We start from the raw sequence: 27,944 nt of genomic DNA on the forward strand, positions 1-27,944 counted from the left end.
TTTACATATATATAACTTAGAAAATATAGAGTATTGAAGTTTGGCTCATATGGCTTCAAATTTTCATGGCTTCCTCATCTTCTTCTTCTTCATCTTCATGTTCTTTAATTATATGACATTTTTGGAGGCTGCTTTGGTTCCAGCGATGTATGTGTTTGGAGATTCTTTAGTGGACGTTGGGAACAATAATTATCTCAATTTTTCTGCTGCGAAAGCCAACTTTTATCCTAATGGCATTGACTTTCCCACCGGAAAACCCACCGGAAGGTTCTGTAATGGCAAGAATCCTGCTGATTTTCTTGGTAAGTAAAAACTCATACCCCATCAAATACCTTATATTTTTCTTTTTGGAACCCACCTTTTTAATTTTTAAGTTTTAAATTTAGTTTCCGTTTAGCCTTAAAATTTTAAAATGTTACATTTTTATCCTTATATTTTTAATTAAATTTTTATTTTGTCTAAAAATTTTAAAATGTTACATGTTATTATCGAATCTTGAGTTTCGTTCTCATTTTGCCCATATAGGTTGCAATAACCCTTAAGTTTTTGCTGAACTTTTTGGTATTTGTCATTGATTTTTTTGTTAAACTAATTAAAACCAATCAAGGTGTGAACATTTTTAATTAATTTTATTAGTGATGAACAACTGGTAAAGTTAATTAATAGACATTAACATCAAGAACTGAAAGTGAGTATTTCATTGAAAGTTCAAGATTAAAGTGTAACTCATAACGCTTTAGGGACCAAATTGAAACTAAACTCAAAATTTAAAAGTAAAAATACTACGTTTTGAAACCTAAAGACCAAATGAAAACCAGGACTAAAATTTAAGGGCTAAATTCTTTTATTTATTTATTTTTATTTCTATAACTTTGTAATGTAATATCTGCTATATTTTAAAGACTGTTTCCAAATATAGGAGAATGAACCAACCTATTTACAAATATAACAAAAGATCATTGTATATATATTACTGATAGACACTCAAAATATTTCCAGCAATTTTGTCATTTAAAACAATTATCAATACTTTAATCATTGGGTGTTATTTTTAATTTTTAATTCTTTACCACCAACCGAACATTTTTTTATATGAAAAACAACAAATTATTATTGTGGAAATGTAGGTTTTGTTGTATGTTTTCTATTGGGAATAATACCTTTTTGATCTCTAGATTTTAACTCTAGTTTCTATTTGGTCTCTAGGTTTTTAAATGTTACACATTTAATTCTTCAGTTTTGAATTTTGTTTCAATTTAGTCCTTAAGTTTCAAAATGTTATAATTTTACTCTGAAGATTTGAATTTTGTTTCAATTTGATTTCTGGATTTCAAGATTTTATATTTTTAACCTCGATTTTTCATTAAAAACTCACTTCCAATCATTCAATCAATTTCTATTAATTAATTAAAAATAATAAAATTAAATGAGAGTTAAATGAGAGTTTAAATGAGGTCATCAAACGATTAATGACTCTCATTAAATTATTAACGAGAGTTTCACCAATATTGTTCGTAATTTAATGTGAGTTTTTACTGCTATAATTAATTAAATGAGGTCATCAAACGATTACAAAACTCTAGAAACAATAAAATTAAATGAGAGTTTCACCAATATTGTTCGTAATTTAATGTGAGTCATTATTTTATTCACCAACCCTCTTAAAATACAGTCAAACCAAATTCTATAGAGATTTATTGTAGCATAGAACATTTCAACCTACCTTCAATAAATGATTAGCGACATATATATTTTCTTCTAATTTATTAATAATTTTATTGATTTTCTCGAACACAACTTTTTGTAGGTTGGCTTAGGTTATAAATTTTGCATAAAGATTTTCTTTTATCCCCATTCCTCTCTTTAATTTTTATTTTAGTTCAGTTTCATATTTATGCTTTCAAAATGTTCATTCTAATTAACATATTTTTAAAATTTTGGTTCATTTGATCTTGTATTTTTAACTTTAATTTATTTTATGTTTTGTATATTTTAAAAGTGACTATTTTGGTTCCTTAAATTAAAATGATAGGACAAAATTTGTCCCTTTTTGAAGCAAAAGGACCAAATAGACATTTTGAAAGCACATGACTCAAATGAACTAAAGTTGATAGTACAAGATTAAAGTAAACATTTTATAAATATAGAGACAAAAACGAATCAAAGTCAAAAATATAGGACAAAAGTTATACTAAGTATTAAAATTAAAAAAAATAGTTATAACAACATGGGAAAATGAGGATTTTAATTTTAACAATTTATTTTTTAGTCAAAAGTATATCTCCCTCAACTAGTTTACGTACAGGTTGAGGTTGGCCATTAAGATCATGTAGATCAATACTTATTTGAAATACATTTGAAAATAGATAGGCTTTATAAATACAAATAAAAAAAATTTAATAATATCATTGACCAAAATATTGAAACTTCAGAAAACGAAAAATAGAACTAAAAAAGAGTACATATTTTGGATAATTTCATCAACTTTCTTCCTCTAATATATTATTAATTATTTAATTTGGGTTCAACTTGTTTAATCTATAAATTTTAAAATTAATTATCATTTAGTTTTGAAGTTTCAAATGTGATATATTTAATTCATTCTAATTTTTTAGGATTAAATTTCAATCCTAGCTCAATATTAATTATGTTGGATATATAAATATAATTAATATATATATATATATTATATATATTATTATATATATATATATATATCAACAAAAAAAAAGTCTCGTAAATATACTTTAACTCTCAGGTCATCATTCAATCATATCAAATTTCAAGGATTAAATCACTTTTTAAACTTCCAACTATCAAATAGAATTAGAGTCAAATGTGTACTTAAATAATAAAATGAATGTTTTAAATATTCTTAAAAATATTTTTTTTCAATTGAGTACATGTGATTTTTCATAATATTGATTAATTAATTAATGTTATTATGTTCATATGGCATAGCTGAGAAGGTGGGTTTGGCTAGTGCGTCATCGTATCTTTCAATTATTGAGAATAGAAGTCATACATACAACATCAACATAGGCGTCAACTTTGCCTCTGGAGGAGCCACAATCATTCCACAACCAAATCAAATATTTGTAAGTAAAATATTATCCTTTCTATGTGACTCACATAAAATACTTTTAATTGAGCTAGTTTTTGAATGAGTTATAATTTTGGGAGTTCATGGTTTTTTAAAAATAGGTGAATCTAAAGAATTAAGTTACATATGAGACAAATAGTCAATAAAAAAAAAATAGAAGAATGAACACACAAAAATTGGTAACTCAGTTCGATATAATTACAATTATGTTTGGGGACAGTTTGCCTAATGAAATTAAATGATATTTTCTCAATTTCTCTGTTATGTTAAGATTTTATATTCTCACATAACATGGCTGAATGGGTGCATCATGCATTCACCAAGTTTCTTCAAAGAATATTCGTTTATTAAAAGAAAAGTTTATATTCTTTTTATTGAGTTTTGCAAAATAAGACAGAGCCCTTAGTATTTACACACAATTTGATTGAATCTGACTTATGATTACCTTTTATATCTACAAATTAGATGGATTTAGAAATTACATATACGAATAGATTTAGGGAAAATTGCCCAAAATGATCCAATACCTAAAAACTTCTATGCAATTGATTACTTTTTAGAAAACATGTGTTTTTCTATCCTTTTTAAATGCGAATGCCAATTTTGCCCTCAATTTTTAAATGACTATCCGCATTCCAAAGTAACAGAAAATTGCCCAAATTGACTGAAAAAAACTTCTATGTAATTGACATTTTTTTCGAAACATGTCTTTTTACCTTTTTTAGAAGTGAAATACGAATTTTGCCCTCGATACTGAATGATCCAATTCTCCCCCTGGTCTCTTTTGTTCTTCCTCTTCAACAACCACAAAACTTCATTCAATGCAATACAAATATTTCATTCCATTCTCTGTAAACATTTATTTTTCACCAATATCATACATTCAACATCTATAAGTTTCTTTGCATTTTTTTCTGTGGGTTTTAGAGCAAGAAAAAATGTATATTGAAAGAAGACGATCATTCATCTTACTCAAGTAAACGATAAGTGATATCGCCTACATAGCATAGGATCGCTCACTACAAGTAAATGATCATGTACCAGTGAATAGTGATCACTGACCACATGGTACACCATTGCTATTCATAGTTGGGATGCGATGGCTAATCACATGGCAAGTGATCGTTGATCAAGATGTAAACAATTGTTTATCATGTTGTCAATGATCGCATACTACTTGCTTAGTGACCAAAAACCTTTTCTTGTCATTGAGAGCTAGTTGTCCCTAATTGTCTTATTATAGGCTCAATCATGCTACTTTGCATATTTGTGCACTATGGTGGGGAGTGAAACTAGATTGAAAGCAACTATGTTGGAAGTGCCATCAAAGAATTAAAGATTATAAGTAATATATATAACTTGTAGCCAACTAGTTTGTCTTTTGCACCGACAACTAAATATCGAATCATATAGGTTTGAAATACACATAAAATATTGTTACAACCTCTTGGTCCTAGCTTTCCTAATGGATATTACTAATTATGAAGATGTTAGTTTGTTCTCAGAAGGCAGTGATGCATCTTGAATGTCGTTGTTTGTATTAGTGACACTGAATGATACAGGAAGTGAACATTGATAATATGTAACTGCAAGGTGTTGATGCTTGGATTGTGTTAGGAATGATACTATACTGAGATAAATTATGCGCCAGATTGTAGCTATGTTATGCATTTAGCTATGTGTTTGTCACAAGTTTTCATATATCAACTCCAAGTATAAATAAGATATAAGTTTCTCGGTGAGAACTGAGGTCAAACACAGGGACTTGTTTACTAAAATGTTTGTGTGGTTAATGTGTTTGCGGCGAGAGCTAATTAAATTACAACGGAGGAAAAGAAATTAAAGACATGCGAACATGAACCTATACAATGAAATTAACTAAGCACGCGATGAGCAACTTAAGAATGATCCCGATAATTCTAAGAAATCGACAACTTTAGCTTATAGTGGAAAATAAATAGAGAAAGTAGGGTTGGGGGAAGTCAATTCCAAGTTCCTAAATCTAACATCAAGGGTAATCCATGCTCTTTAACATCCATTCATCACACACCTCTCGATGGCTAGCCACATTTTTCATATCTCTATGACACATGAATGATGTCGTGTTGAGCATAAGGTTATTTCTATTTCTAAAAACACTTCTTATTTTACATAGTGAGTTCCACAACTATTTACCCTCTCGGGCTGTTGGTTATAGCTACTCGACTAGTCTATGAGTGATCATAGACAAGAATTACATAGCCATACATTAAGTAAACAAGATTAACCCTCAAAACATAAACTTAGCTCATGGTATTAAGCTTCCCTTTTACCCTGTGGAATTTAGTTACCCATGGCAAAGGAAAAAGAAATGGTAAAGATAGATGAGATGATGAAAGTAGTCATGATAATATATAGAAGTAGGAGATGCCAGTTACAAAATGAATTAATGTCTTAATCACAAAATGCAATACAACAAGGAAAAGTGAGAAGTGAGAAGTGATGTGCAGTTATAAGTAATTTCTTGTTTTAGTCTGATGGGGTGCTAAGGCTGCTGCTGAAGCTAATGGCAGTATGAAATGGAAAAGACTCTCTCAAGCACTTACTCCAACGAGTTTTTTTTTTTTTTTTTTTTTTTTTTGTGATAAACCAGAGGGTATTTTGAAAGTGGGAGAATGCTCCAGGATGCTTTCAAATGTGCTCTTGCTCATGGTCCAAAGATTTTGGCTAAAGATTCATCTCTCTCCCCACACGACTCCTTTTCACAGGCATCAAGGCTCTATTTATAGAGTCATGCGCTGACAACTATGGGTATTCTACTTTGATTCGTCACCATCTCTGATTTCGCTGGTGAGAATTTCAGCACTGCTATCATGGTCAACACGTTTTAAAGTTATGGCAGAAGATCCACTGGGATTGTATCAGAGATCCCAAAACATGCGGTCAAATGTTCTTTCATCAGGTAAGAGCTCAGCACATACGGATAGATCCTGCAATCAGTTGAAAAATATAATACTTATTGTAGGTTAAATCATGATATGCGGTCAACATGAATTTCAAATGTACTTCAACACAAATATAGCTTTAAACATGAATTCTTAGTATTATCAACACATATTCAGCGTATATCTAGCCTCATTATTCTGAGTACTTGTATTTCTACAAGTTATCACAAGACAATCCAATCATTCCAACGAATCAAAACTTTGGTTTTCTAGACCCGACACATTCGACATAAAATATGCAAACCATGTCTACACTTGATGAGAATATCGAGTTGTGTAATTTAGGGGATGATAGGAATGAACCATGGGGTGGATATCATGCATTGATCACGTTAATTCACATGATCTTGAATGCAATCTCCAATTAAGATGTACTCCAAATTATTGTTTTCACCATGTACATGAATAATTAGATGGACCACATCTAATTCCAACACCATCTACTTTCATTCCACCTGTGGCAATGCCCTCAACTCCAACTCAATCAAATTATTCTATGGTTGGACCATCTTATAATGACTTGATGATTGTACTACATGATTGGCTGAATGACGAGGATATACATGTCGGTCAAATTTTATTTTGCAAGTATGATTTGTCGATTAAATTGTCAATGCTTGCGATAAGAAAGAATTTTTATTATTTGGTAAAGAAGTCAATGAAGACGTTATTAAGTGTTTGTTGTTTAGATAAGTCTTATAATTGAAGAATTTATGCAAAGACATTGGATAGAACTGATTATTTCAAGATGACAATGTACCCTAGTGAACATACTTGTGCATTTTAAATTTAGAGCTATTATCATCGAAGAGCTAAGAGCTGTGTTATTGAACACTTAATTAAGTTGAAATATGAACAAATCGAATGGTCATATCGTCTAAGAGATATAATTCAAGAAATTCGAGGAGATTATGGAGTAAATATAAACTATGAATAGGCTTATCGCATTAGAGAGAATACATTGGTGTACCCATGAGGGTTGCTAGAAAGATCTCATGCCATTATTAATGCATATGGTGAAACATAAAAACTTCAATCTAGGTAGTGTATTCAAGATTGGAATGGAAAATAATATTTCACATATCTCTTAATGGCATTGGGACCTTATATTAAAGGATTCATGAACCACATTCGTCTTATGATTGTTGTGGATGACACCCACTTGCATGAGAATACATGGGTATGTTATTGATTAGTATGTCATTGATGATAATAACAACATATACCCTACATTCGATATTATCGATGGTGAGACTAGTGCATCTTGGAATTGGTTTATGACAAACTTGAAAGCAACTGGTGAGTTGTAGGATTGGTCGTTATATCAAATCGTCACAAGTCCATAGGGAAAGAAATTGCTAATGTATTCCCTATGCATTCCATGCCCTATACGTATACCACAGTAGGAATGATTTGACGACTCATTTAAAAAATGAAGTGTTCATTTCAGTCTTTATGTTGTAACCAAGCATATATGATGTCTGAATTTGAAATCTATTAGACTAAGCTGCAATAGTTTGACAGGGTGATGCGTTATCTAAAGGAAATTAGGTTACAATTGTAGGCAAAAGTCTATCAAGTTCACTGTCAATATGATATAATGACAACAAACATAGTAGAATGTCTCAATGAAAAATTGAAAGATGCTTGAGAACTTCCTATCAAAAAACTGTTGAAGCATATACATGATTGGTTATGGGGTTGGTTCTACATTCGTCGGTCAAATGCAATTACATGCTTAACCATCGTGTTTAAATGCACCTTGGATCTTTTTAAAGCGAAAGAAGTAAAGTCTAAAACTTACTGTAATTCTTCATTAAAGATCAACCATTCCCCCATGTACCTACCGTCCACATTCATTACATACATGTCAACTGGAGAAACACAATAGGTTCTAGAGTTTGCTTCCTTTACTTTAAGAAGATTGAAGGCATAGTCGAACACGATGGTTGTGCATGTAATTACATTCATTCGACGAATGTAGAACCAACCCTGTAGCCAATCACATATGTGCTACAACAGTTTTGTGATAGGAAGTTCTCGAGCATCTTTCCATACTTTATTGAGACATTCTACGATGTTCATGGTCATTTTTCATGCCTGCAGTGAACTTGATACTCTTGCCTACTGTTATAACTCGATTTCCTCTAGGTAACATGTCACCCGTTAAATTGTTGGAGCTTAGCTCAGTAGATTTCAAATTTAGATGTTCTATATGTTTTGGTTGCACGATAAAAGAATGGAATCACCGCTTCGTTGTTGAAATGAGTCATCAGATTACTCTTTATGTGAAATATGCATAGGACATGGAATGCATTAGAGAATACAATTACAATATACAAAGTTGGTCGTATCCAAAGTATCCCCAGGATGAGGTACCCAATCTTATCCATATACTTATAGACCTTTTTGGCTATATACTAAAACTTGATTCTCTTTTATATCTCTACACAAAGTTAAAGTATTCAGACTATATCCATGAGTTTGTTTATTGAAATTTATAATAGAATACAATTTAAATAACACTTTTATTGAATGAAGTCTCAATAATACTTTTATTGCAAAATAAAATATGTTTAAAAATTACAAACTACGAGTTTTAGGACATTCTCAACAATCTCCCCCTCGAACTAAAATTCCATTGAGTTACAAATATGCATAAATATACAATGTTGAGAAAAAGAGAGAAAATAAAATAAACTAGGGCATCTATATACCGTTGACATTCTCCCACTTGCCATAGATTTATGAAGCTTGTAGTCCCAGTCCTACCAGATGATTCTCAAACACTTTAGCCATGAGGGCTTCATAAATGGATCAACAAGATTATCTTTAGAGGCTATTTTCATGAGTATCACGTCTTCTCGATGTACTATATCCCTGACAAGATGATACTTCGCTCGACGTGTTTTCTGCGTTTATGGCTTCTAGATTCTTTTGAGTTGGCAACTGCTCCACTGTTATCACAATACATGATGATCGATAGATGTATATTTGGAACCACTTCCAAATTAGTCATGAATTTTCTGAGCCATACTGCTTCATTAGCTACTTCACATGTAGCTACATATTCAGCTTCCATGGTGGAGTCAACAATACAACTTTGTTTGATGCTTCTTCATACTATAGCTTCTCTGTTGAGAGAGAATACTGAACCTGAAGTAGATTTGCTAGAATATATATCAGTTTGAAAATCATAATTAGTGTATCCCATAAGGATCAAATCCTTGGAACCATACACGAGCTATAGTTCTTCATTCTCCAAAGATACTTGAGGATATTCTTAACAGTAGTTCAATGGTTGTGTCTAAGGTTGGACTGAAACCTGCTGACTATTCTGACTGCAAAGCATATGTTTGGGTGTGTACAGAACATAACGTACATCAAGCTTCTAACTGTTGATGCACAAGGAATTCTTTTCATTTCCTCAACTTCTTGAGGTGTTTTAGGACACTGTTCCTTAGATAAATGAATTACGTGTCTAAAAGGCAGCATAACTTTTTTGGAATTTTGCATATTATATCTTGACAACACTTTGTCAATATAAGATGCTTGAGATAGTGCTAGCATTCTGTTTTTGGTATTCTGAACAATTTGGATTCCAATAACATACTGAGCATCTCTTAAATCTTTCATTTGAAATTGCGATGCTAGCCATCTTTTTACATTAGCAAGGAATTTTGTCTCATTCTCAATGAGCAGGATATTATCAACATAAAGTACTAGGAAAGCTACAGTCTTGTTGACTATTTTATTGTAAATAGAAGGTTCGCCAACATTCTATTCAAAGCCATAAGATTTTATCGCAGTGCCAAATCTTATATTCCAGGATCGAGATGCTTGTTTTAACTCATAAATGGATCTTTTAAGCTTACAAACTTGTTGTTATTTACGCTATTCAATGAACCTTTCTGGTTGAGACATATAAATACTTTCATCAAGATGATCATTCAAAAAGATTGTCTTGAAATCCATTTGTCATATTTCATAATCATAAAAAGCAGCAATGGATAAAAGTATTATAATAGATTTAATCATGGCAACAGGAGAGAAGGTTTCTTTATAGTCTACCCCGTCTCTTTAGGTAAAATCTTTTGCCATGAGTCTGGTTTTGTAGGTTTGTACCTTACCAATTTGGTCACACTTTCTCTTGTAGATCCACTTGCAACCTATAGGTTTTACTCCATCTTGTTGATCTACAAGCTCCCATATAGAATTGAAGTACATTGACTCTATTTCTAGGTCCATGGTTTTTATCCATTGGTCTCTATCTACATCTTTCATTTCCTGTTTAAAGGTCAATGAATCCTCTAAGCCATCATCAGATATGATGACTTGAGTTTCTGTTAAACCCATGTAGCAGTCAGGTTATTGAACAACCCTCCCACTATGTCGAGGCATTCTCAATTCATGAGAAGAATATAATGGACCAACAACTTTTGTTGAAGGACCAACTTGATCAACAACTTTTGTTGATTTATCTGTAGATTTACTGGACATCTCATTTAATACTAGTTTACTGCGAGGTTGATGATTTCTTATGTGGTATTCCTTTAAAAATGTAGATTAGTCGATAAAAATACTTTATCTTCTTGAGGATCATAAAATAGACCACATTTTGTTTCTTCAGGGCATTCTATAAATAGGCATACTTTTGAAAGTCGTTCCAATTTCTTAGGGTTTTACACCAACACGTGTGTCGGACATCCCCAGATTCTATAGTGACGTAAACTACCTTTACGTCATATCTATAACTCATATGGTTTCTCTGAAACACTTTTTGAGGGAACCATGTTCAGAATAGTATGGCAGCTTGTACTGCATAGCCCCGAATTTTTATACGTGTATAGATTTCTACAAATGTTGATTTCACAAAATTGGCGATTATAATGTGAATAGACGATTTTCAAATAAATCTTGTGTAAGAGTCTAAATTGATTCACTTATGTAAGTTTAGAGATTTAATTGATAAAATTATAAGTCTTATATGATGTTTACCTAACTAAAACATAATAATTAAGGGTTTAAATTGATATAACTATGAAACTCCAAAGTTTAAATTGATATAATTATTAATTTGGGACTTAAATTGATACAACTCCTAGAGTTCAGAGTTTAAATTAATACAACTATTAGTTTAAGATTTAAATTGATACACCTTCTAGAGTTTAGGGTTTAAATTAATACAATTATTAGTTTAGGGTTTAAATTAATACAATTATTAGTTTAGGGTTTAAATTGATATAACCTCCAAACTTGAGGGGTGTAAATTGATATTGTCCTTTAAAAAGGAAAAAAATTAACAAACGAGGACCAAATTGAAAATTTTAACCCCATAATGGTCCACAATTGAAATAAAACTCAAATCATAAGAATCAATTCGAGAGTTTTCACAACATTGAAGCATATATAATTGAAAGTTACTATTGATTTTCTAAATTAAAACAAAATTTAGATTCTATTTCACTACATGGAAGTTGAAAGCTGAAACTAAGTCATAACTAGCCATAACTATTGTTTTTTTTAAAAAAAAAAAAAATAGATTCTATTTCAATAAATAATACTTTCAAATTTGTTTCAAAGTTTCTAAAATTTAAATCTTTTGTTGAAGTTTTGCATTATTTTTTTTAATTCTTTTTCCTAATTTTCAATAAATTACTAATTAAAATTGAAGTAAAATAAGCTCAAACATTCAACCATATATTCATCAGTCGTTCACATTTCTTTTTCTTTATAGTTTGTTATTGTAACTACTTGTATCAGACAAATGTATAAATAATCATCATTTACAAATTTTTAGTAACAACATAAAAAGCTTACAAGGAAGCTTGAAATATGTAAAAAGAAAAGGTGTGACTTAGCTCTTGAATAAAAACTCTTCCCCTACCCGTGGATGTAGGCATCGTTTGCCAAACCACGTATATCATTGTGTAAATCTCTTCCTTATCTTTTCTTTTACAAGATTGCATGTTCTTCATCGTCTTCATTCACTCAGCAATCGCTCAAAACAATCAGAAAGAAAGAAAAGGGTTAGCAAAGTTTCTGCAAAACGATAGAGAGAACGAGAAAGAGAAAGAAATTAATTGTTCTGAAATTCCAATCAGAATCAAGAATAGTCATTCACTTCCATCAGGCAAAAGATAGTGGGATATTCCACATGGTGCACATCAGCTGGAAGATCGTGGACAAAGGAGAACCAAGTTTTCTACCAAACCAATTTAATTTGGGGCAAAATAACTTGGGTTCACGATTTATATCAGCAAACAGAGCCTACAATTCATCATTTGGGCTTTCACAGTTCATAATCTCAAGTCTGTAGGCCCAACAAAGTGGTATCAGAGTAAAAGACTTACAAGATTGCAGTTCTTGAAGATTCAAGTTTTTCACTCTAAGATGTTAGTAGCAAGATTCAAAGTAGAGAAGTTCGATGGCAAAGGAGCTTTTGGCCTATGGAAGGCCAAAATCAAGGTAATTCTTGACCAACAAAAGGCTCACAGAGCCCTCCTTGACCCGTCAACTCCCCTGCCACAGTGACAGCTTAAGAAAAAAAAGACTGGGAGCTGGCAACTTAGGGTACATTAGTCCTAAACCTTAGTGATAGTATTTTAAGACAAGATTTAGATCAAGAAACAACCTATAGGATGTGGACTAAACTGGAAGAATTATATGCTACAAAAGATCTTCCTAGTAAAATGTACCTTAGGGAGAAACTCTTTACATTTAAAATGGATTCAAATCTTTAACTGATATTAGATGAGTTCAAGAAAATTGTTACTGAATTCAAAACCTTAGGAGAAAAACTTGGTGATGAGAATGAGGCCTATGTGCTTCTTAATTCTTTGTCTAAACCCTATAAGGAAATTAAAAATGCTCTAAAATATGAAAGGGACAGTATAAGTACTAATACTATAATATCAGCCCTAAGAACTTGAGAGCTAGAGTTATAGATTGATAAAAAGGATCATCCTTGTGGTGAAGGGTTATTTGCTAAGGAAACTCTAAGAAAAATCACTCAGAGGACAGAAAACCACATAACTCAGAAGATAATAAGTCTAAACAAAAATTAAAATGTAATATTGCAAGAAGAAAGGACATTTAATCAAAAGATAGTTTTATCCTAAAGAGGGAGAACCAAGAGAAAGAAAATGACTCCAAAGGCAAACAGCTCGAAGAATCTATTGTAGAAGGTTCTTTTATCTACTCAGATGCTTTAGCCTCAACCTTAGACAAATCCAACCATGTAAATTCTCTAGGAAAACATGATTAGGTCCTAGATTCTGGATGCACCTACTACATGACCTCAATGAGACCATGGTTTAACACCTTTAAAGAAATTGAAGGAGAAATGGTTTATATGGGAAATAACCAAGACTATAGGATAGAAGGCATTGGCTTTGTTTCTATGAAGCTTAAGGATGGAACTATTAAACTTCTTAGGAATGTGAGATATGTTCCACTTCTTAAGAGAAAACTGATCTCCTTAGGTATGCTTGATGCAATTGGGTGTGAGTACAGTGGTAAAGGAGGAACCCTTGAGGTGCTAAAAGATTCTAAGGTGATACTAGTTGGGAAAAAGATAAATGACTTATTTGTGGTCAAAGGAGTTGAAATGATGACAGTGGCATATGTTGCCACCACAAATGAGATCACAGAGGCTGATGTTTGGCGCAAGAGATTGTCTCACATTAGTGCTAAAGTTCTAGAAGTCCTATCTAAACAAGGGATTCTACCTAAAGGTATTTCAGAAAATCTAACTTTTTGTGAACATTATGTTTTAGGAAAAGCCACAAGGTAAAGTTTCACTAAAGCACAACACACCACAAAAGCTATCCTAGATTATATTCACTTTGACCTATGAGGTCCAGCTTCTACACCTAGCCTAAGTGGCTCAAAGTATTTACTTTCTTTCACTGATGACTTCTCTAGAAAAAGTTGGGTCTACTTCCTTAAAATTAAAGACCAAGTGTTTGATAGGTTTAAGGAGTGGAAACTCATGATAAAGAAGCAAACTTCTAAAGAAATTAAATGCCTAAGAACTGACAATGGACTGGAATTTTGTAGTAAAGAGTTCAACAAGTTTTATAAGGAAACAGGAATAACTAGGCATAGGACTGTTAGATTTACTCCTCAACAGAATGGAGTTGCTGAAAGACTAAATAGAATAATCATGGAAAGGGTTAGATGTCTTCTTTAAGATGTAATCCTTAGTGAAAAGTATTGGGTTGAGGCAGCAAGCTACACTGTATACACCTTAAATAGGTGTTCTCATTCCTCCCTAAACATTATAACTCCTGAAGGAAAATGGACAAAACATCCACCTAACCTAGAAAATCTAAGGGTATTTAAATGTGTTGGCTATATTCACCAAAGTCAAGGGAAACTAAAGTCTAGGGCAGTAAATTGTATGTTTGTTGGGTTCTCAGAAGGTGTTAAAGGCTTTAAAATGTGGAATCCTATTGAGAAAAGGTTTGTCATAAGTAGGGATGTCACTTTTAAAGAAAAAGAGATGTTTATACAGAAAGAGAAGACAACTTATGAAGTTTCTAAAGGCCCTAGTACTGCTAGGATTGAGGTGGAGACACCTAAAGATTCTTCCACTAGTCATAACCCTCCTAATGAAACTGAAGAAGAAGAAGAGGAAAACTCAAGTGAGCATACTGAGAATACTGAAGTTATACATGATTTAAGTCAGTATTCATTGGATAGGGATAGACAAAGAAGAATGATAGTTTCTCCAGCTAGATATACTGAAACTAATTACATGAACCTAGTCTTAAATGTCACAATAGCTCCTAATGACCAAGAACCAACTACTTTTGAAGAGGCAGTAAATTGTCCTAATGTTAGGTCTTGGATTCAAGCTATGTGTGAAGAAATGGAATCACTCACTGTCAATAATACTTTGACCCTAGCCTCTTTTCCTAAAGGATGCAAACCTATAGCTTTTAAGTGGATATATAAACTAAAAGAGGGTGCTACCAAAGAAGAAAAGCCTAGGTACAAGGCAAGGCTAGTGGCTAAGGGGTTTACCCAAAGGGAAGGCATAGACTGCTCTGAAATTTTTTCACCATTAGCAAAACAAACCTCTATTAGACTTCTTTTATCTTTAGTTGCTCAGTACAACCTTCAACTAGATCAATTAGATGTTAAAACAACTTTCCTTCATGGAAATCTAGAAGAGGTTATCTATTTGGTTCAACCTAAAAGGTTTGAAGAAAGAGGGAAGGAAGATCGATATTGTCTCCTAAACAAATCAATATATGGTCTTAAACAATCCCCTAGATGCTGGTACAGAAGATTTAATGATTGCATAAAGAATATTGGATTTCAAAGAAGTTTTTATGACATTTGTTCTTATATTAATTCAACTACCTATAAGGACAAAGTCTATCTACTACTATATGTTGATGATATGTTACTAGTAGAGAAATCTAAGGAGGATTTAAAACATGTCAAAGATCTCCTAAATAGAGAGTTTGACATGAAGGATTTAGGTCAGTCTAAAAAGATTCTTGGGATTGGAATTCAAAGAGACAGGGCTTCCTCTATTCTAACCATTAGTCAATTAAGCTATTGTGAAAAAGTTATTAACAGATTTAATATGTCTAATGCGAAACCTGTCACTATACCTATTGCTAGTCATTTTAAACTTTCTTCAGAAAACTCACCAAAGGAAACAGACATAGAACATTTGACTCAAATGCAATTAATTCCATACAATCAAGCAGTAGGTAGTCTAATGTATCTAATGATATCTACTAGACCAGACCTATCATACAGCACAAGTCTTGTCAGTAGATATATGTCTAACCCTGGAAAAAGGCAATGGGAAGCAACAAAATAGATTTTAAGATACTTAATTTGGTCTAAACAGTCAAAATTAACATATCAAAGTACAAAAGAAACAGATTTAGAGCTATATGGATATGTTGATTCAGATTTTGCAGGTGACCAAGACAAAAGAAGATCATTAACAGGTTATCTATTCTTATATGATCCAAATTTATTATGTTGAAAAGAAAATTTGCAGTCAATCACAACATTATCAACCATAGAAGCAGAATACATGGCTTTATCAAAAGCAATAAAAGACGCTTTGTGGTTAAAGGGGTTGATGAAGGACTTTGGTATTAATTAAACAGTAGTAAAGATCTACTATGATAACTAAAGTGCCATTCATCTTTCCAAAAATCCTCAATACCATTCAAGGACCAAACACATAGATATTAAATATCACTTTGTAAGAGACAGAATAGAAAAAGGTGAAGTCGAAGTGTTAAAAGTTCATACCAGCGAGAATGCTGTTGATATGCTTACCAAACCTGTGTCGAAGCTCAAGCTAGCAATCTGTCTTAGTCAGATCGGCTTCCAGCTTCCTGAAAAAGGGTGAAGACATATCAAATCTAGAAGGAGAAGAGCTTGCATGTTGAGCTTAAGGTGGAGTTTGAAGTAAAATAAGCTCAAACATTCAACCATATATTCAACAACTGTTCACATTTCTTTTTCTTTACAGCTTGTTATTGTAACTACTTGTATCAAACACATGTATAAATAATCATCATTTACAAATTTGTAGTAACGACATAAAAAGCTTACAAGAAAGCTCTAAATCTGTAAAAAGAAAAAGGTGTGACTTAGCTCTTGAATAAAAACTCTTCTCCTTCCCGTGGATGTAGGCATCGTTTGCCGAACCACGTATATCATCGTGTAGATCTCTTCCTTCTCTTTTCTTTTACAAGATTGCATGTTCTTCATCGTCTTCATTCACTCAGTAATCGCTCATAACAATCAGAAAGAAAGAAAAGGGTTAGCAAAGTTTCTGCAAAATGATAGAGAGAACGAGAGAGAGAAAGAGATTAATTATTTTGAAATTCCCATCAGAATCAAGAATAGTCATTCATTTCCATCAGGCAAAAGATAGTGGGATATTCCACATGGTGCACATCAGCTGGAAGATCATAGACAAAGAAGGACTAAGTTCTCTACCAAACCAATTTAATTTGGGGCAAAATAACTTGGGTTCACGATTTGGATCAGCAAATAGGGCCTACAATTTATCATTTGGGCTTTACAGTTCATAATCTCAAATGTGTAGGCCCAACAAAAATGGTAGTTTAGTGATAGACCAAAAAAAATCGTTTGGCATTGATAAAGGTATATTTGTGATTGACTATTAAAATGGCCTATCACTAATGGAATATATAAATGATATTATCAATGTCGATAAACTCAAAATTTTTAAAAAATGTCATATTTGCAAATTATTTAGATGTGTGACATATTTATAAATATAACAACCAATTGTACAATCCACTACAATTATCTTATGTTTAACCACAGAATTGGGCTAATTTGAATATGATCAAGTAACTTTTTAGGATGAGAAGGAAAAAAGAGGATCAAATACTAAAAATGCAACTATCATAAATCGAATACGCAATCTACATATCTTCAGTTTGATGCTCCAACAATTGAGTTATAGCCCTTCAATGTTGCTAAGTTTCCTTTGCAGGTTACGTCAATATCACTATCTAAGCAAGTGGTCTACTACAATTCTATATATGAAGCGTTGGTGAGAGATTTGGGAGTGAATAAAGCAAAGGCACATGCATCCAAATCTCTATATTTGATAGAAATTGGAAGCAACGACATATTTGCCTACTTTGCATCACCCAACCTTGACAAAATCTACACTCCTCCACAGTATTTGAACTTAATGTCTCAACATTTCGAGAAGCAATTAAAGGTATGTTTTCAAAGGATATGTATGTGGGTGTTATTATATTCGTAGCTTATTTTATAAGAAAAAAAGATATAACTTTACCCCTTATATGTGGATGTAATATATATATATATTTGACTTTTGACTTGCATGTGCTTCAATAATAAACTTGTAAACTTCATAGTAAGTAGTGACCTACAAAATAAAAATAACGGCATATTAGTATGGTACTTACTATATACATTTGGACGTTTTAGTCAAATAATGAAAGAAAATTGTAGTAAATTTTAGTGTTAGAGAGTTGAGAACTCGGTAGGACTTACATCTCCTTTGAGTGATGATGACGTATTTATGAGAATTGACCTAAGATTTTTGCAAACACTAATCAACTCAGTCCTTGGGTTATGGGGCCTAAGGGTTGGTTTAGCACAATGACTAGTTGGCCTTCGACCTCTTTCTGTTATTTATTAGTAAATAGGAAACCGACACGTGTCCATGGTGTTTTAGACGGTTTCTTCAGGTAATTCTCTTATTCATTATTCTTTGACTCTTTGGTGTTTGAGAATTGGAATTGACTATATTTGTTTAAGGATGTTTTGATTTTTGTTCTATGAGCTGTTTCGCTGGATGTCTCAGGATATGTCCTACAAAGGTGTACCTCGGGATTCTGATTCTGCAGTTTATTTTTCCTTATCTGGAAAATCCTACGTAATTATGCTTCTAGGATTTTCTTCCTTTTTTAAGCTCTGCAGATTTTCAGTGGGGTTGTTTTCCTTTTTCCACTGTGCTTATTTTAGATCAAACTGTATTCTTGCTAGGGTTGCCGACTGATGTCTTTGATTTGTAGTTTTGTCTTTTGTGGGTGGCTAAACAACTTGATCATCTGTCAATCCTAAAGATTCTAAAGCAAGGAGTTTTGTTGATCTTGAGGTATTGTTTTAGATTGTCTTGAACCTTAAATTGATTTTTTTTTTTGAAAGAGTACTAAAGGTCGGGGATTAGTAGATGCACTTGGATATCTCAACTAAGTTCGCATATTCATAGCGCCCTCATCACGCCCCGATCCAAAATGATGCATTAATTCAACGAGAATACATAAAGGCAAGGAAGCCCAAAGTGCAAGTACAAAGGGGAGGATAGGCTAGAGGAAAGCATTCCAATTGAGAGCTATACAAGAAGCATCATAATTACAAAATAAATTAGATCTAGTACTCCGACGAGAAGGAAGATTGATAAGGTCTTCCCATAAGTGTCCCAGGGTTTTAGCCTCATTGAAAGTTCTTCTATTTCGCTCCCATTAAAGAGACCAAAGGCAAGCCCCAATAGGGGGTTTGAGGAGGTAGATTTGAGATTGGCCAACAGTTGCTTAGCGAAAGGGCAATGCATAAAGACATGTTTAGCAGTTTTGCCATCATTTTACAAAGAATGCACCAGTTCGGGCTAAGCATCATTATAGGAGAGAAAACCTGACATTTATCCCTAGTGTTCAAGCCTTTATGCAGCAGAATCTGTAAAAAGAAATGGGCTAAAAATTTACTTAAACAAATCAAGCTCCAGCTGAATCTCTTCGTTCCAGCTCACCTCACACAAGAAAACAAAGCATCTTTAGAGAAGTTAACCAAAACAAAAAAATAACTTCTCAAGACTGCTATATTTAACTAACTCTTTGTATAAATATGTATTGAAATTAAATCAAGAGAGTGAGAGCTCATTTTTGTGTGAATTTGTAAATAAACATAGAGAAAGACTCTTTAAAGCTTGAATAATAGTGAGAATCATACAAGTGGATGTAAGTAAAAAATGATTGAACCACTACAACTATTGTGTAGATCTTCTTTTTTCTCTACACACTTCTTTGATGCATGTTGATTTCTTTGATTCTACAAAAATCATCAAGATCTAGAGAAGCAACAGAGAGAAAACAAGTAAGAGCCCTAAAGAGAGATATCAAATTTCTAAAAATGAAAATCAAATTGAAGAGTTAAAGTTTTTTTACTTATTTAATGATCTGTTGAGTTTTATGTCCTTAAACTCGTGGTTTGTAGACAATAAACTCATTCTATAAATCGATAAAGTTGTTATTCAATATATGAATTGCTTATTTCATTTTAGAAATAAAATTTAATAAACTAAAAAAATCCATGACTATTATATGAGTACTTGAACTTTATGTGGAGATATAAAAGTGGATCAGGTTCGAGTAAATAATCAAAATGATCTTAGTATACGAATAAGGTTGGGTGCCTTATTCTGGTAACACTATTGGATACGACTCACTTTTTAGTTGTTACAAAGAGTTGTAGAGTGCTACAAACAAAGTGATCTTGATTCGTTCATGACATGAGAAGTGAGGGCATCCTGTGCAATGAGTTTGCATAAGATCAGACCAAGAAATAAGTCACTCTTACTTTATAATGTTGTTTACTATTTAAGACTAACTATTTCAAAACTATGACTTAGGTAACTTGACCATAATCTCGAGACTATGAACTCCTATTTCAGAATTATCCTTAGATTTACATGGGTGAGGGTTGGCTCAACAGTGCCGACTCAATAAACCTCCCATTTCAGGAGTAAGACTGAGTAGATAGTTGGGGACATAGGGTGCAAGATGGAATTCACTCCTACCCACTTTCAGGGATAGTAGAGAGGTTGTTCCCTTAAATGCTGACTCTAGGTCTTGAATCGGCCCTCTTCTCTTACTGTCCTGAGAGGGACTCAGTTTGATGATCGGATCACAAACCAATTGTTCATTAGAGGATAAGTGGGACTTAAGGAACAAGAGGTAATCTTGGGGGTAAAACAGCCTTTTGTGATCCAACCGTTATTATGAACAACCTGTGAATGATGAACTTACTAATTATGGTCATATCAAGTTGACACAACATATCTACAGTGAAGGAAGTGCAACTACTGGACTTTAGTGGAGTGACCCGATAGTTAAGAAATGGGGGTTAATTTGGTGTAAATAGTTTAGCCAATTAATCTCTGATCGTTGGAGCATCTGTAGATCCATTAGGTCCCCCTACTAGCTCACAAATGGATTGGCCTTAATAACATGACAAGTTGATTTGAAACGTTCAAATTCGAATTAAGGGAATTAGTAATTATATGTGATATAATTACACGTTTAATTTTGGAATTAAACATAATTGGAGAATCGAATAATATATAAATATGATTTATATATTAATTTCATGAATAGAAATTCATGGTGATGGATTTGGTGACAAATTAATTTAATCTTATTTTGATATTAAATTAATATAAATAATTAAATTGTTTAATTAATTATTAATTATTAATTTTATTAGAAAAATTGATTATTGAATTAATTTTTGTAAAACTAATAAAATTTCAATTTTAATTAAAGAAAAAAAATTGGAAAAAAAATTTATTTTGAAAATCAATTTTCAAAATAAGAAAGGAGAATTGAAATTGAGAAAAATCTCAATGTGAAATTTTCCCACTTTCAATCAAGAAAGTTAGTCACCTTCTTACACATAATTCGATCACCAAATTCAAGGAGTATCTGGTATCACTTCAAGTGATTAGTTTGCATGAGGGTCATGTAATAAAACCACTCTTGATTGAGTGGAAAAGAGGATGCAATTGTTAAATTTATGAGTTTTTTAAAGTTGAAGAAGTTGTTCTTCAACAAGCTAAAAAACTAGAAAACCTCTCCTTCAATTTTCCTAAGTTCAAGCTTATTTTGAGTCTCACAACTCAATCTAAGGCTTATAGAGAATAGTAGGGAAGCTCTAGTGGTGGTCCACCACGAGATTTGGAGAACATTGCAGCTCAAGTTCGTGTTTGAAAAGGATCTTCAAAGGTATGTAATGAAACCCTCTTAATACCTCAGAATATGCTTAATTTGATGTCAAAAATTAAGGAATTAGAATGCCTAATAATCCTGTTTTCTTTTGCTGTATGTTTTTGTAAACTACCACTTCAGCTACGTGACAATTTCATTACCACGCATGTTACTTATGAATTTTCAAATTCAGGTCATTTAAAACAGAAGTGTTTTTCTGTTTAGGCCTTATCAAATCCGAAGTTAAAAGTCACACAGCCCAAAGGTTTTCGACTTTATAGAATCTATATAAAAAAGATGCACTTTTCGAGGAGATGAGTTGATCAAAGAGAACCAACATCCATGTTTAAAGTAATAAGGATAGATTAGAAATTTTCATGACTTTGACACTGAAAAAACCATAAGTTGAAATTCTCCATCGAATTTGATCTTCTTCAGTGCCAGGTCTCGGGTGAGTCCAAACATCTGAAATCTGGTTCCAGGTGCCTTCTTTGGTAGTCATCAGAGGTCTATGAAATTTGAGGCACCACTCTGTTGAATCTTCATTCCAAGCATCTTTAATGGTAATTAAATCATCACCTGCCAGTGTAAAAAAGCTAGGATAAAGGTCACATGACAGTTCACTCGAAGTCTAAGGCTAATTGATTCTTGAGAAGGGATTCTTAAACTTAAGGGGAGCCTAAGTTCGTCAAGTGAACTAATCATCTTCATTTGAAAGTAGAAAAATTACATTTGAGAAGGAGTCTTAAACTTAGGGGAAACATAAATGATCGTTTACTAATATGTTCATGTCACACCGTCTCCCGACCCTTTTCTCTCATACCTGAAAGAAGATGTGAAGATAGCTGATACCACCTTTGTGATATCAACTGCTCAACTTCATACCAATTAACAAATAACTAATATGTATGAAACTTAATTAATTTTTATGAATAGTTACAAAGGTTTATATTAACATACAATATTAGCTTTAACAATCCTATTGACTTTCAAAGATAACCCAATCTGAGTCTGCACTATGAGAGAGTAGCAGTTCCAGACCTTGGGTGGCTTTTCCCAGAAAGTTCCTCTTCCCGCTACCTGGGGGGGGATGAGGGGATAGAACATCAGAAAATGTGAGCTAGAATGCCCAATGAGTGGCACTCTTCAAATGAAAACAAGTTTTGTTTAAGGAACACATTTTTTGGAAAACAACTTTCACACATCATAATGCAACCCTTCCAGCCTGGTAACTGGCTATCCCTGGCATGATCATGTATTTCCTCGGGTATTCTTGTGAATTCTCGATATGAATGATGTGGAAACAATCTTAGTACCCTTATAGCTCGTCGAATGTGCACATGTCGACAATATCCAATTAGACGTGCTATAGACACGCTAACAATTTCCCTGTGTACAATCCCAATTTCTAATGCAAATCACAACAAGCAAAATAACACAGATCACATCAACCAATAAAATCCTAAAAAACGCATTTCCCGATCATGTCAATCTTTCAAACTTTACATATATATAATAACATACATATATATATAACCACCCATAGTCCTCATGTTATTCCTTAGAAATTCTCCTAACATATCTCTTGACCCGGATTTCCTTGAAATTCACTTCTTTTCAAAGAAATCCCAAATTAGTAAAAAATTCCTCCAACAATATCATTTTAATCCAAAAAATAACTTAAAAGTAAAAATAACCAGTTTACCCCATTTAAAAATATCAAAATAGGCCTAACGTCCCAAAACACAGCATTTGGAGATTATTTTGTAGGCTGATGGGAGTTGTGGCTGCAAGGTGGGCGTTGTCGTGCACAGCTGGACGTTGCTGGGTGTCAAGCTTCGTATAGGGTGGGCAGGACGCAACGTTGGGCGTCGCGCAGAGCCGGACGTGCGTTGGGCGATCACACGCACAAGGTTGGGCATGTGTTGGGCGATCGTGCGCGCGAGGCTGGGCGATGGGATGCGCACAAGCGTGTGTTGGGGCACTCAGTCATGTAGTCGTGCATGCTGATGAGCATTCGCGTGCCCGGCGTTATGCGTCCATGCGTGCCTGGCGTTGGCCGTCTGCGTGTTACCGAGGACGCGAGGGCAGGGCTGGGCGATGGGCTGCTGGGCGACAGGCGATGGGGGTCTGCGCAGTGCTATGCGTCTATCTGGGCCTTCAGCCTTACAACGCCGATTCCTTTTTCCTCACAACTCCAATTCAAATGGCAGCCAAGAGTCTCTTGCTTCACTCCTTTCTGCACACTCTCACACTAAGTTTACTAAAATTGCACAAGTAATTTGTTAAAACTAAGCCCCCCAAGCTGCCCTATTTATAGGCGTCCAAACTTGCCCACAGTTTGACACCTCCTCCTTTCTCGCATGTCCAAGTGCCCCTCCCTTATGCTAGCAACGACTTCTTTTAACACCTCTGCCCTAAAGTGTCTTCATGACCCTTGGCCAACGCAAAGCCTTTACTTTGCATGTTTTCTCATGTTTCCACCTCGCCTTAGTTCAAGCCCAAATCACCCTTCATCAGCCACTTGTCCAAATGAGTTGCTAACTTAACCTTATTCTCTAAGTAACGCCTTGTCAATGCGTATTCCACCAAATGCCTCTCATGAACGCATGTCATTGTTTAATGCTTGGTCCCTTCTTGTGCCTAGACTACTTTAAGACCATCACATACTTTCCTTTTGCCGCTCACTCGTTCCCACACATGGCTTACCCTTGGCGCATACCCTCTTTAGCTAACACATTACTTCATGCGCTCATCATTTACACATAGGTCGTCGCATGCTCTTCATTGCATACAACACAACCAACCCACACCATGCGTCCATCATGCATACAACACAAACCTCCTTGCCTAGGCCAACCTTGTCACATGTGTCCTATGAGGCCCTCCCTAACCTCAAGATGACTTAGCCATCACATGGCTTCAACGCAAAGGCATTGCCTCGCCCACTCATGCGATCAACTAACCTCTAATTGCCTTGGCCAACGCCTTTCCCTAACCTCTTAAGTCTTTGTGTAGCGCATGCTCCTTACCCTCCGCTAACACCTTGCGTTTGACATGTCCCTCATGCCCCTGCCTAGACAATTCTTCCCTGTCATTGCTCGACCAATCCACACCAGGCGTCCATCATGGACTTGCCAAGCACAACACTCATTGCTTGGTGTCTTGGCCGCGTGCTTCACACCAACGAATGGTGTCTTTATGCATTCCACACTTAATCAATAAGCTCACCTAACCTCTAATGGTAATGTCATCACCTAAACTTTAAATGGCAAGGCCATTGTTTTTCACACCTTCATCCCAATACATGGCATCAACGCATGCCTTCCACACGTAGCCAAAACTTTGTCTCCTAAAACCTCACTTGACTACAACTTATGTTTTAGTCTTCAAGGTCTAGTTTTCAACACTTAAGGTATTTTCCTCCTCTTTTATCCTTCTTCAAGCTTCCTTACTAACCAAGTTCCAATCTAACTCACTTAGGTGAAATTTTAGGGTTTTACACTATTGCTTAGGGGGAGCCTAAGTCTCTTTGAGAGGGAGTCTCACACTTAGAGCCTAAGTGATTATCCATCGAGTTGAGCTCTTTGTATGTCTTTGAATTTACCATCTATTTACAAATAAATACAATATCATAATCGCTTGACATTATATATTAGAAAAAGTATATTTTCCGGACACACTGTCCTTAAATGTGGTATATCACCGAACTGAGTTACCAAACTTTGAGTTTTATCTTTTTAAAGTTTATATTTTTCCATTACTGTTTGTCTTTGCTTGGAACATTGCAAGTAATACATTTATACTCTGTGAAAGTGTTAAATAACCTTTTAATTTCATTTGGTATAAATGTAAGATTGCTGGTGGTGTAAAAATACAGATTCAGATTGCCCTTTTTTTATCTTCTGTATTCATCTCAAATTATCATTAATTGATACACCTATACCGTTTACTTTACTCGCTTTCTTTGATAGTTAATGTGATGACATATTCAGTGTTATTTATGGCAGCGATTGTATGAAAATGGAGCACGTAAATTGGTGGTAATTGGTGTGGGGGTAATTGGATGCACCCCAGCAATGAGATACCAAAACTTCACTGAAGGATGCAATTCTGAAATGAATCGGTGGGCATTTGTGTTCAATCAACATCTCACATCAATGCTTAAGAAACTCAAAGATGAGTTATTTGGCTTTCATTTTTCCTACTTTGATGGCTTCTCTATCATGCTTAGCACCATTCACAAACCCACTTCTTTTGGTATGCTTATTCTTCCTATTTTCTATATTCCCTTTTTCACACTTTTCTCTATAAGCAAACTTTCAATTAGTTGAAGTTTTCTTTTTCTATTTGCTCAAATAGAGGTAGTGATTAATGCCTTAATGACTATTTGAATTTTTTATTTTAGTTTTTTGAAAATTAATAAGTTATAGACACTATTTTTATCTATTGATTTCGTTTTATTATCTCTATCTCGGAGTGTTGTCAAAAACAAAACCAAATTTCAAAAATTAAAAAGGTTAGTTTTTATCCAAAACTTGTGTCGTTTTGGAATTTAGCTAAAAATTCCAATCTTTACTTAGAAGGAAGGAAAACAACATGGTAAAATTGCAAAAATTTCAAAAATCAAAAATAAAAAATAAAATGGTTAGCAAACAGGACTTAAATTATGGTAACACCATATACATTCTTGAAAATCATTTCCTTCAAAGTACTGATCACTAAAATTGAGAGAGGAAACAAGAATAAAAAGAGATGAATGGTTTGCTTAGATTAACTTGAAAAAAATATTTTTATTTAAACTATTTTGATAAAAAAATTGTTTAAAATACACTTTAAAAGTGTTTTAAATGTTATTTTAAATGGTTATGAAACACTTTAATTTTTTTTTAAAATGATTTATTTTAAATAGTCGCCAAACATGAGGTGAATTAATGAATATATTTATAACAGAAGTCAATAAAGAATGTGTAAATTTACCTAGTACACATACAAAGAAAAATACATAGAAAAGACATGTTTACATGTTCTGCCTTTTTTTTTTTTTTTTGGTTAATAAATTTTTTGGTGGAGATAGCTTCAAGTAGAATTTTAGCATCAATTAAAGTTGTAATCATTTAATTTAATTCTGGTAATAATTTAATTATAAATTTGTCTTCTTTGACTTTTATTTTTTGATTGTCAGGATTTAGTGAAGTTAAAGTAGCATGTTGTGGGTCTGGTAGACTAAAGGCTGAAGTAGCTTGCATTCCAAAAGTATCTTATTGCAACAACAGAGACAAGCATTTATTTTGGGATAAGTACCATCCAACACAACAAGCTCATCACTTTTTTTCTGATTTAATATTCAATGGACCACAAACATACACTTTCCCCATCAATGTTCAAACCCTTATAGCTATTTAAATCAACCAAATTTGGAAGCATAACACTTGTGGAGATAAACAAATGTGTATATGAATTATGAGGACTTCTTTATTTGGTTTAGTTGACTCATTATTCTTGTAGGGTTCTCTCTTTCGGAATTGCACAGGAATATGGTTTGATATTTGGATATAAAAATTCAAGAAAACTAAATGAATTGATTAATTTGTATTTGATTATAGAAAAAGATGAATGCAAATACTAATATTGGTATTGTCGAAATTTGCTTGGCATTAAAAAAAATGACAAGTTATTAAAGAGGTTTAGGTTAATGGCAATTAAGTAATGCTTTGTTGTAAATGGCAAGATCCTCAGACGACCAACAGGACAAGCAAACAATCAGAAAACAGCGGTCAGACAAAGAATGAAACCTACAAAACAAAAGGTCATTATAGGCTGAGTCGCGGAGCTCGCTCTCTTTAAGATGTTTCGCTCGCTCTCTTTAAGATGTTTTGCTACTCTACCCATGTGTGCAAGTAGGTCAGGAATACTGTCAGGTCGTTACCAAGATAAAACAGCTCAAAAAAAAAAAAAAAAAAACCAGATAAAAAATGCATCATTACCGACTGAAACACATACCCTTCTGACTGATTGGAAGAAAAAATAAGTAGAGGAGAGCGATCGAAATAGAAGAAAGTGTAGAAAAAATGTTGTGCTCTAAGTTGCTGAAGGGCACACCTTTTATAGGCCTTCAGAGGTGAACTGCTACGAGAGGAAAGCGCGGTTAGCCTCTGAACATGCGCATAGAAGGCGGACGGCTGAAGATGCAGACGGAAGATGTACGGGGAAAGACCGAGAAGACACGACAAACTAAGGATTTTTTTCCTTTTTAAAAAAAATAAAAATAATAAGATAAAAAATAATAATATTTGTATGAAAAAAACAATCACACATACC

General features: G+C 33.4%; 1 protein-coding gene across 3 annotated transcripts; it reads left to right on the forward strand.

The window, feature by feature from the left end:
- LOC120090271 (GDSL esterase/lipase At5g55050-like) lies at positions 1-27,177 on the forward strand. Of its 3 annotated transcripts, none has more exons than XM_039047837.1 (5): positions 1-302; positions 2,962-3,098; positions 17,588-17,833; positions 25,634-25,883; positions 26,809-27,177. In XM_039047837.1, the coding sequence occupies exons 1-5, from the start codon at positions 50-52 to the stop codon at positions 27,027-27,029; spliced, it is 1,107 nt and encodes a 368-aa protein (XP_038903765.1). In that variant the 5' UTR covers positions 1-49; the 3' UTR covers positions 27,030-27,177. The 3 variants fall into 3 exon arrangements, with proteins under 3 accessions (XP_038903765.1, XP_038903764.1, XP_038903766.1); XM_039047836.1 differs by having other exon boundaries at positions 2-302; positions 17,600-17,833; positions 25,619-25,883; positions 26,809-27,176; XM_039047838.1 differs by having other exon boundaries at positions 3-302; positions 17,600-17,833; positions 26,809-27,173.
- The last annotated feature ends 767 nt before the right edge of the window (positions 27,178-27,944 follow it).

Source organism: Benincasa hispida, chromosome 11 (genome assembly GCF_009727055.1).
Source record: "Benincasa hispida cultivar B227 chromosome 11, ASM972705v1, whole genome shotgun sequence".
NCBI classification, from domain to species: Eukaryota; Viridiplantae; Streptophyta; class Magnoliopsida; order Cucurbitales; family Cucurbitaceae; genus Benincasa; species Benincasa hispida.

What these genes read in the sequence shown, in the direction of transcription:
- LOC120090271 (XM_039047836.1), top strand. Translation starts at nt 50, where the DNA reads ATGGCTTCAAATTTTCATGGCTTCCTCATCTTCTTCTTCTTCATCTTC. An exon ending in ATTTCGAGAAGCAATTAAAG is followed by an intron (nt 17,834 to 25,618) that starts GTATGTTTTCAA and finishes TGACATATTCAG; the next exon opens with TGTTATTTATGGCAGCGATT. An exon ending in TCACAAACCCACTTCTTTTG is followed by an intron (nt 25,884 to 26,808) that starts GTATGCTTATTC and finishes TTTGATTGTCAG; the next exon opens with GATTTAGTGAAGTTAAAGTA.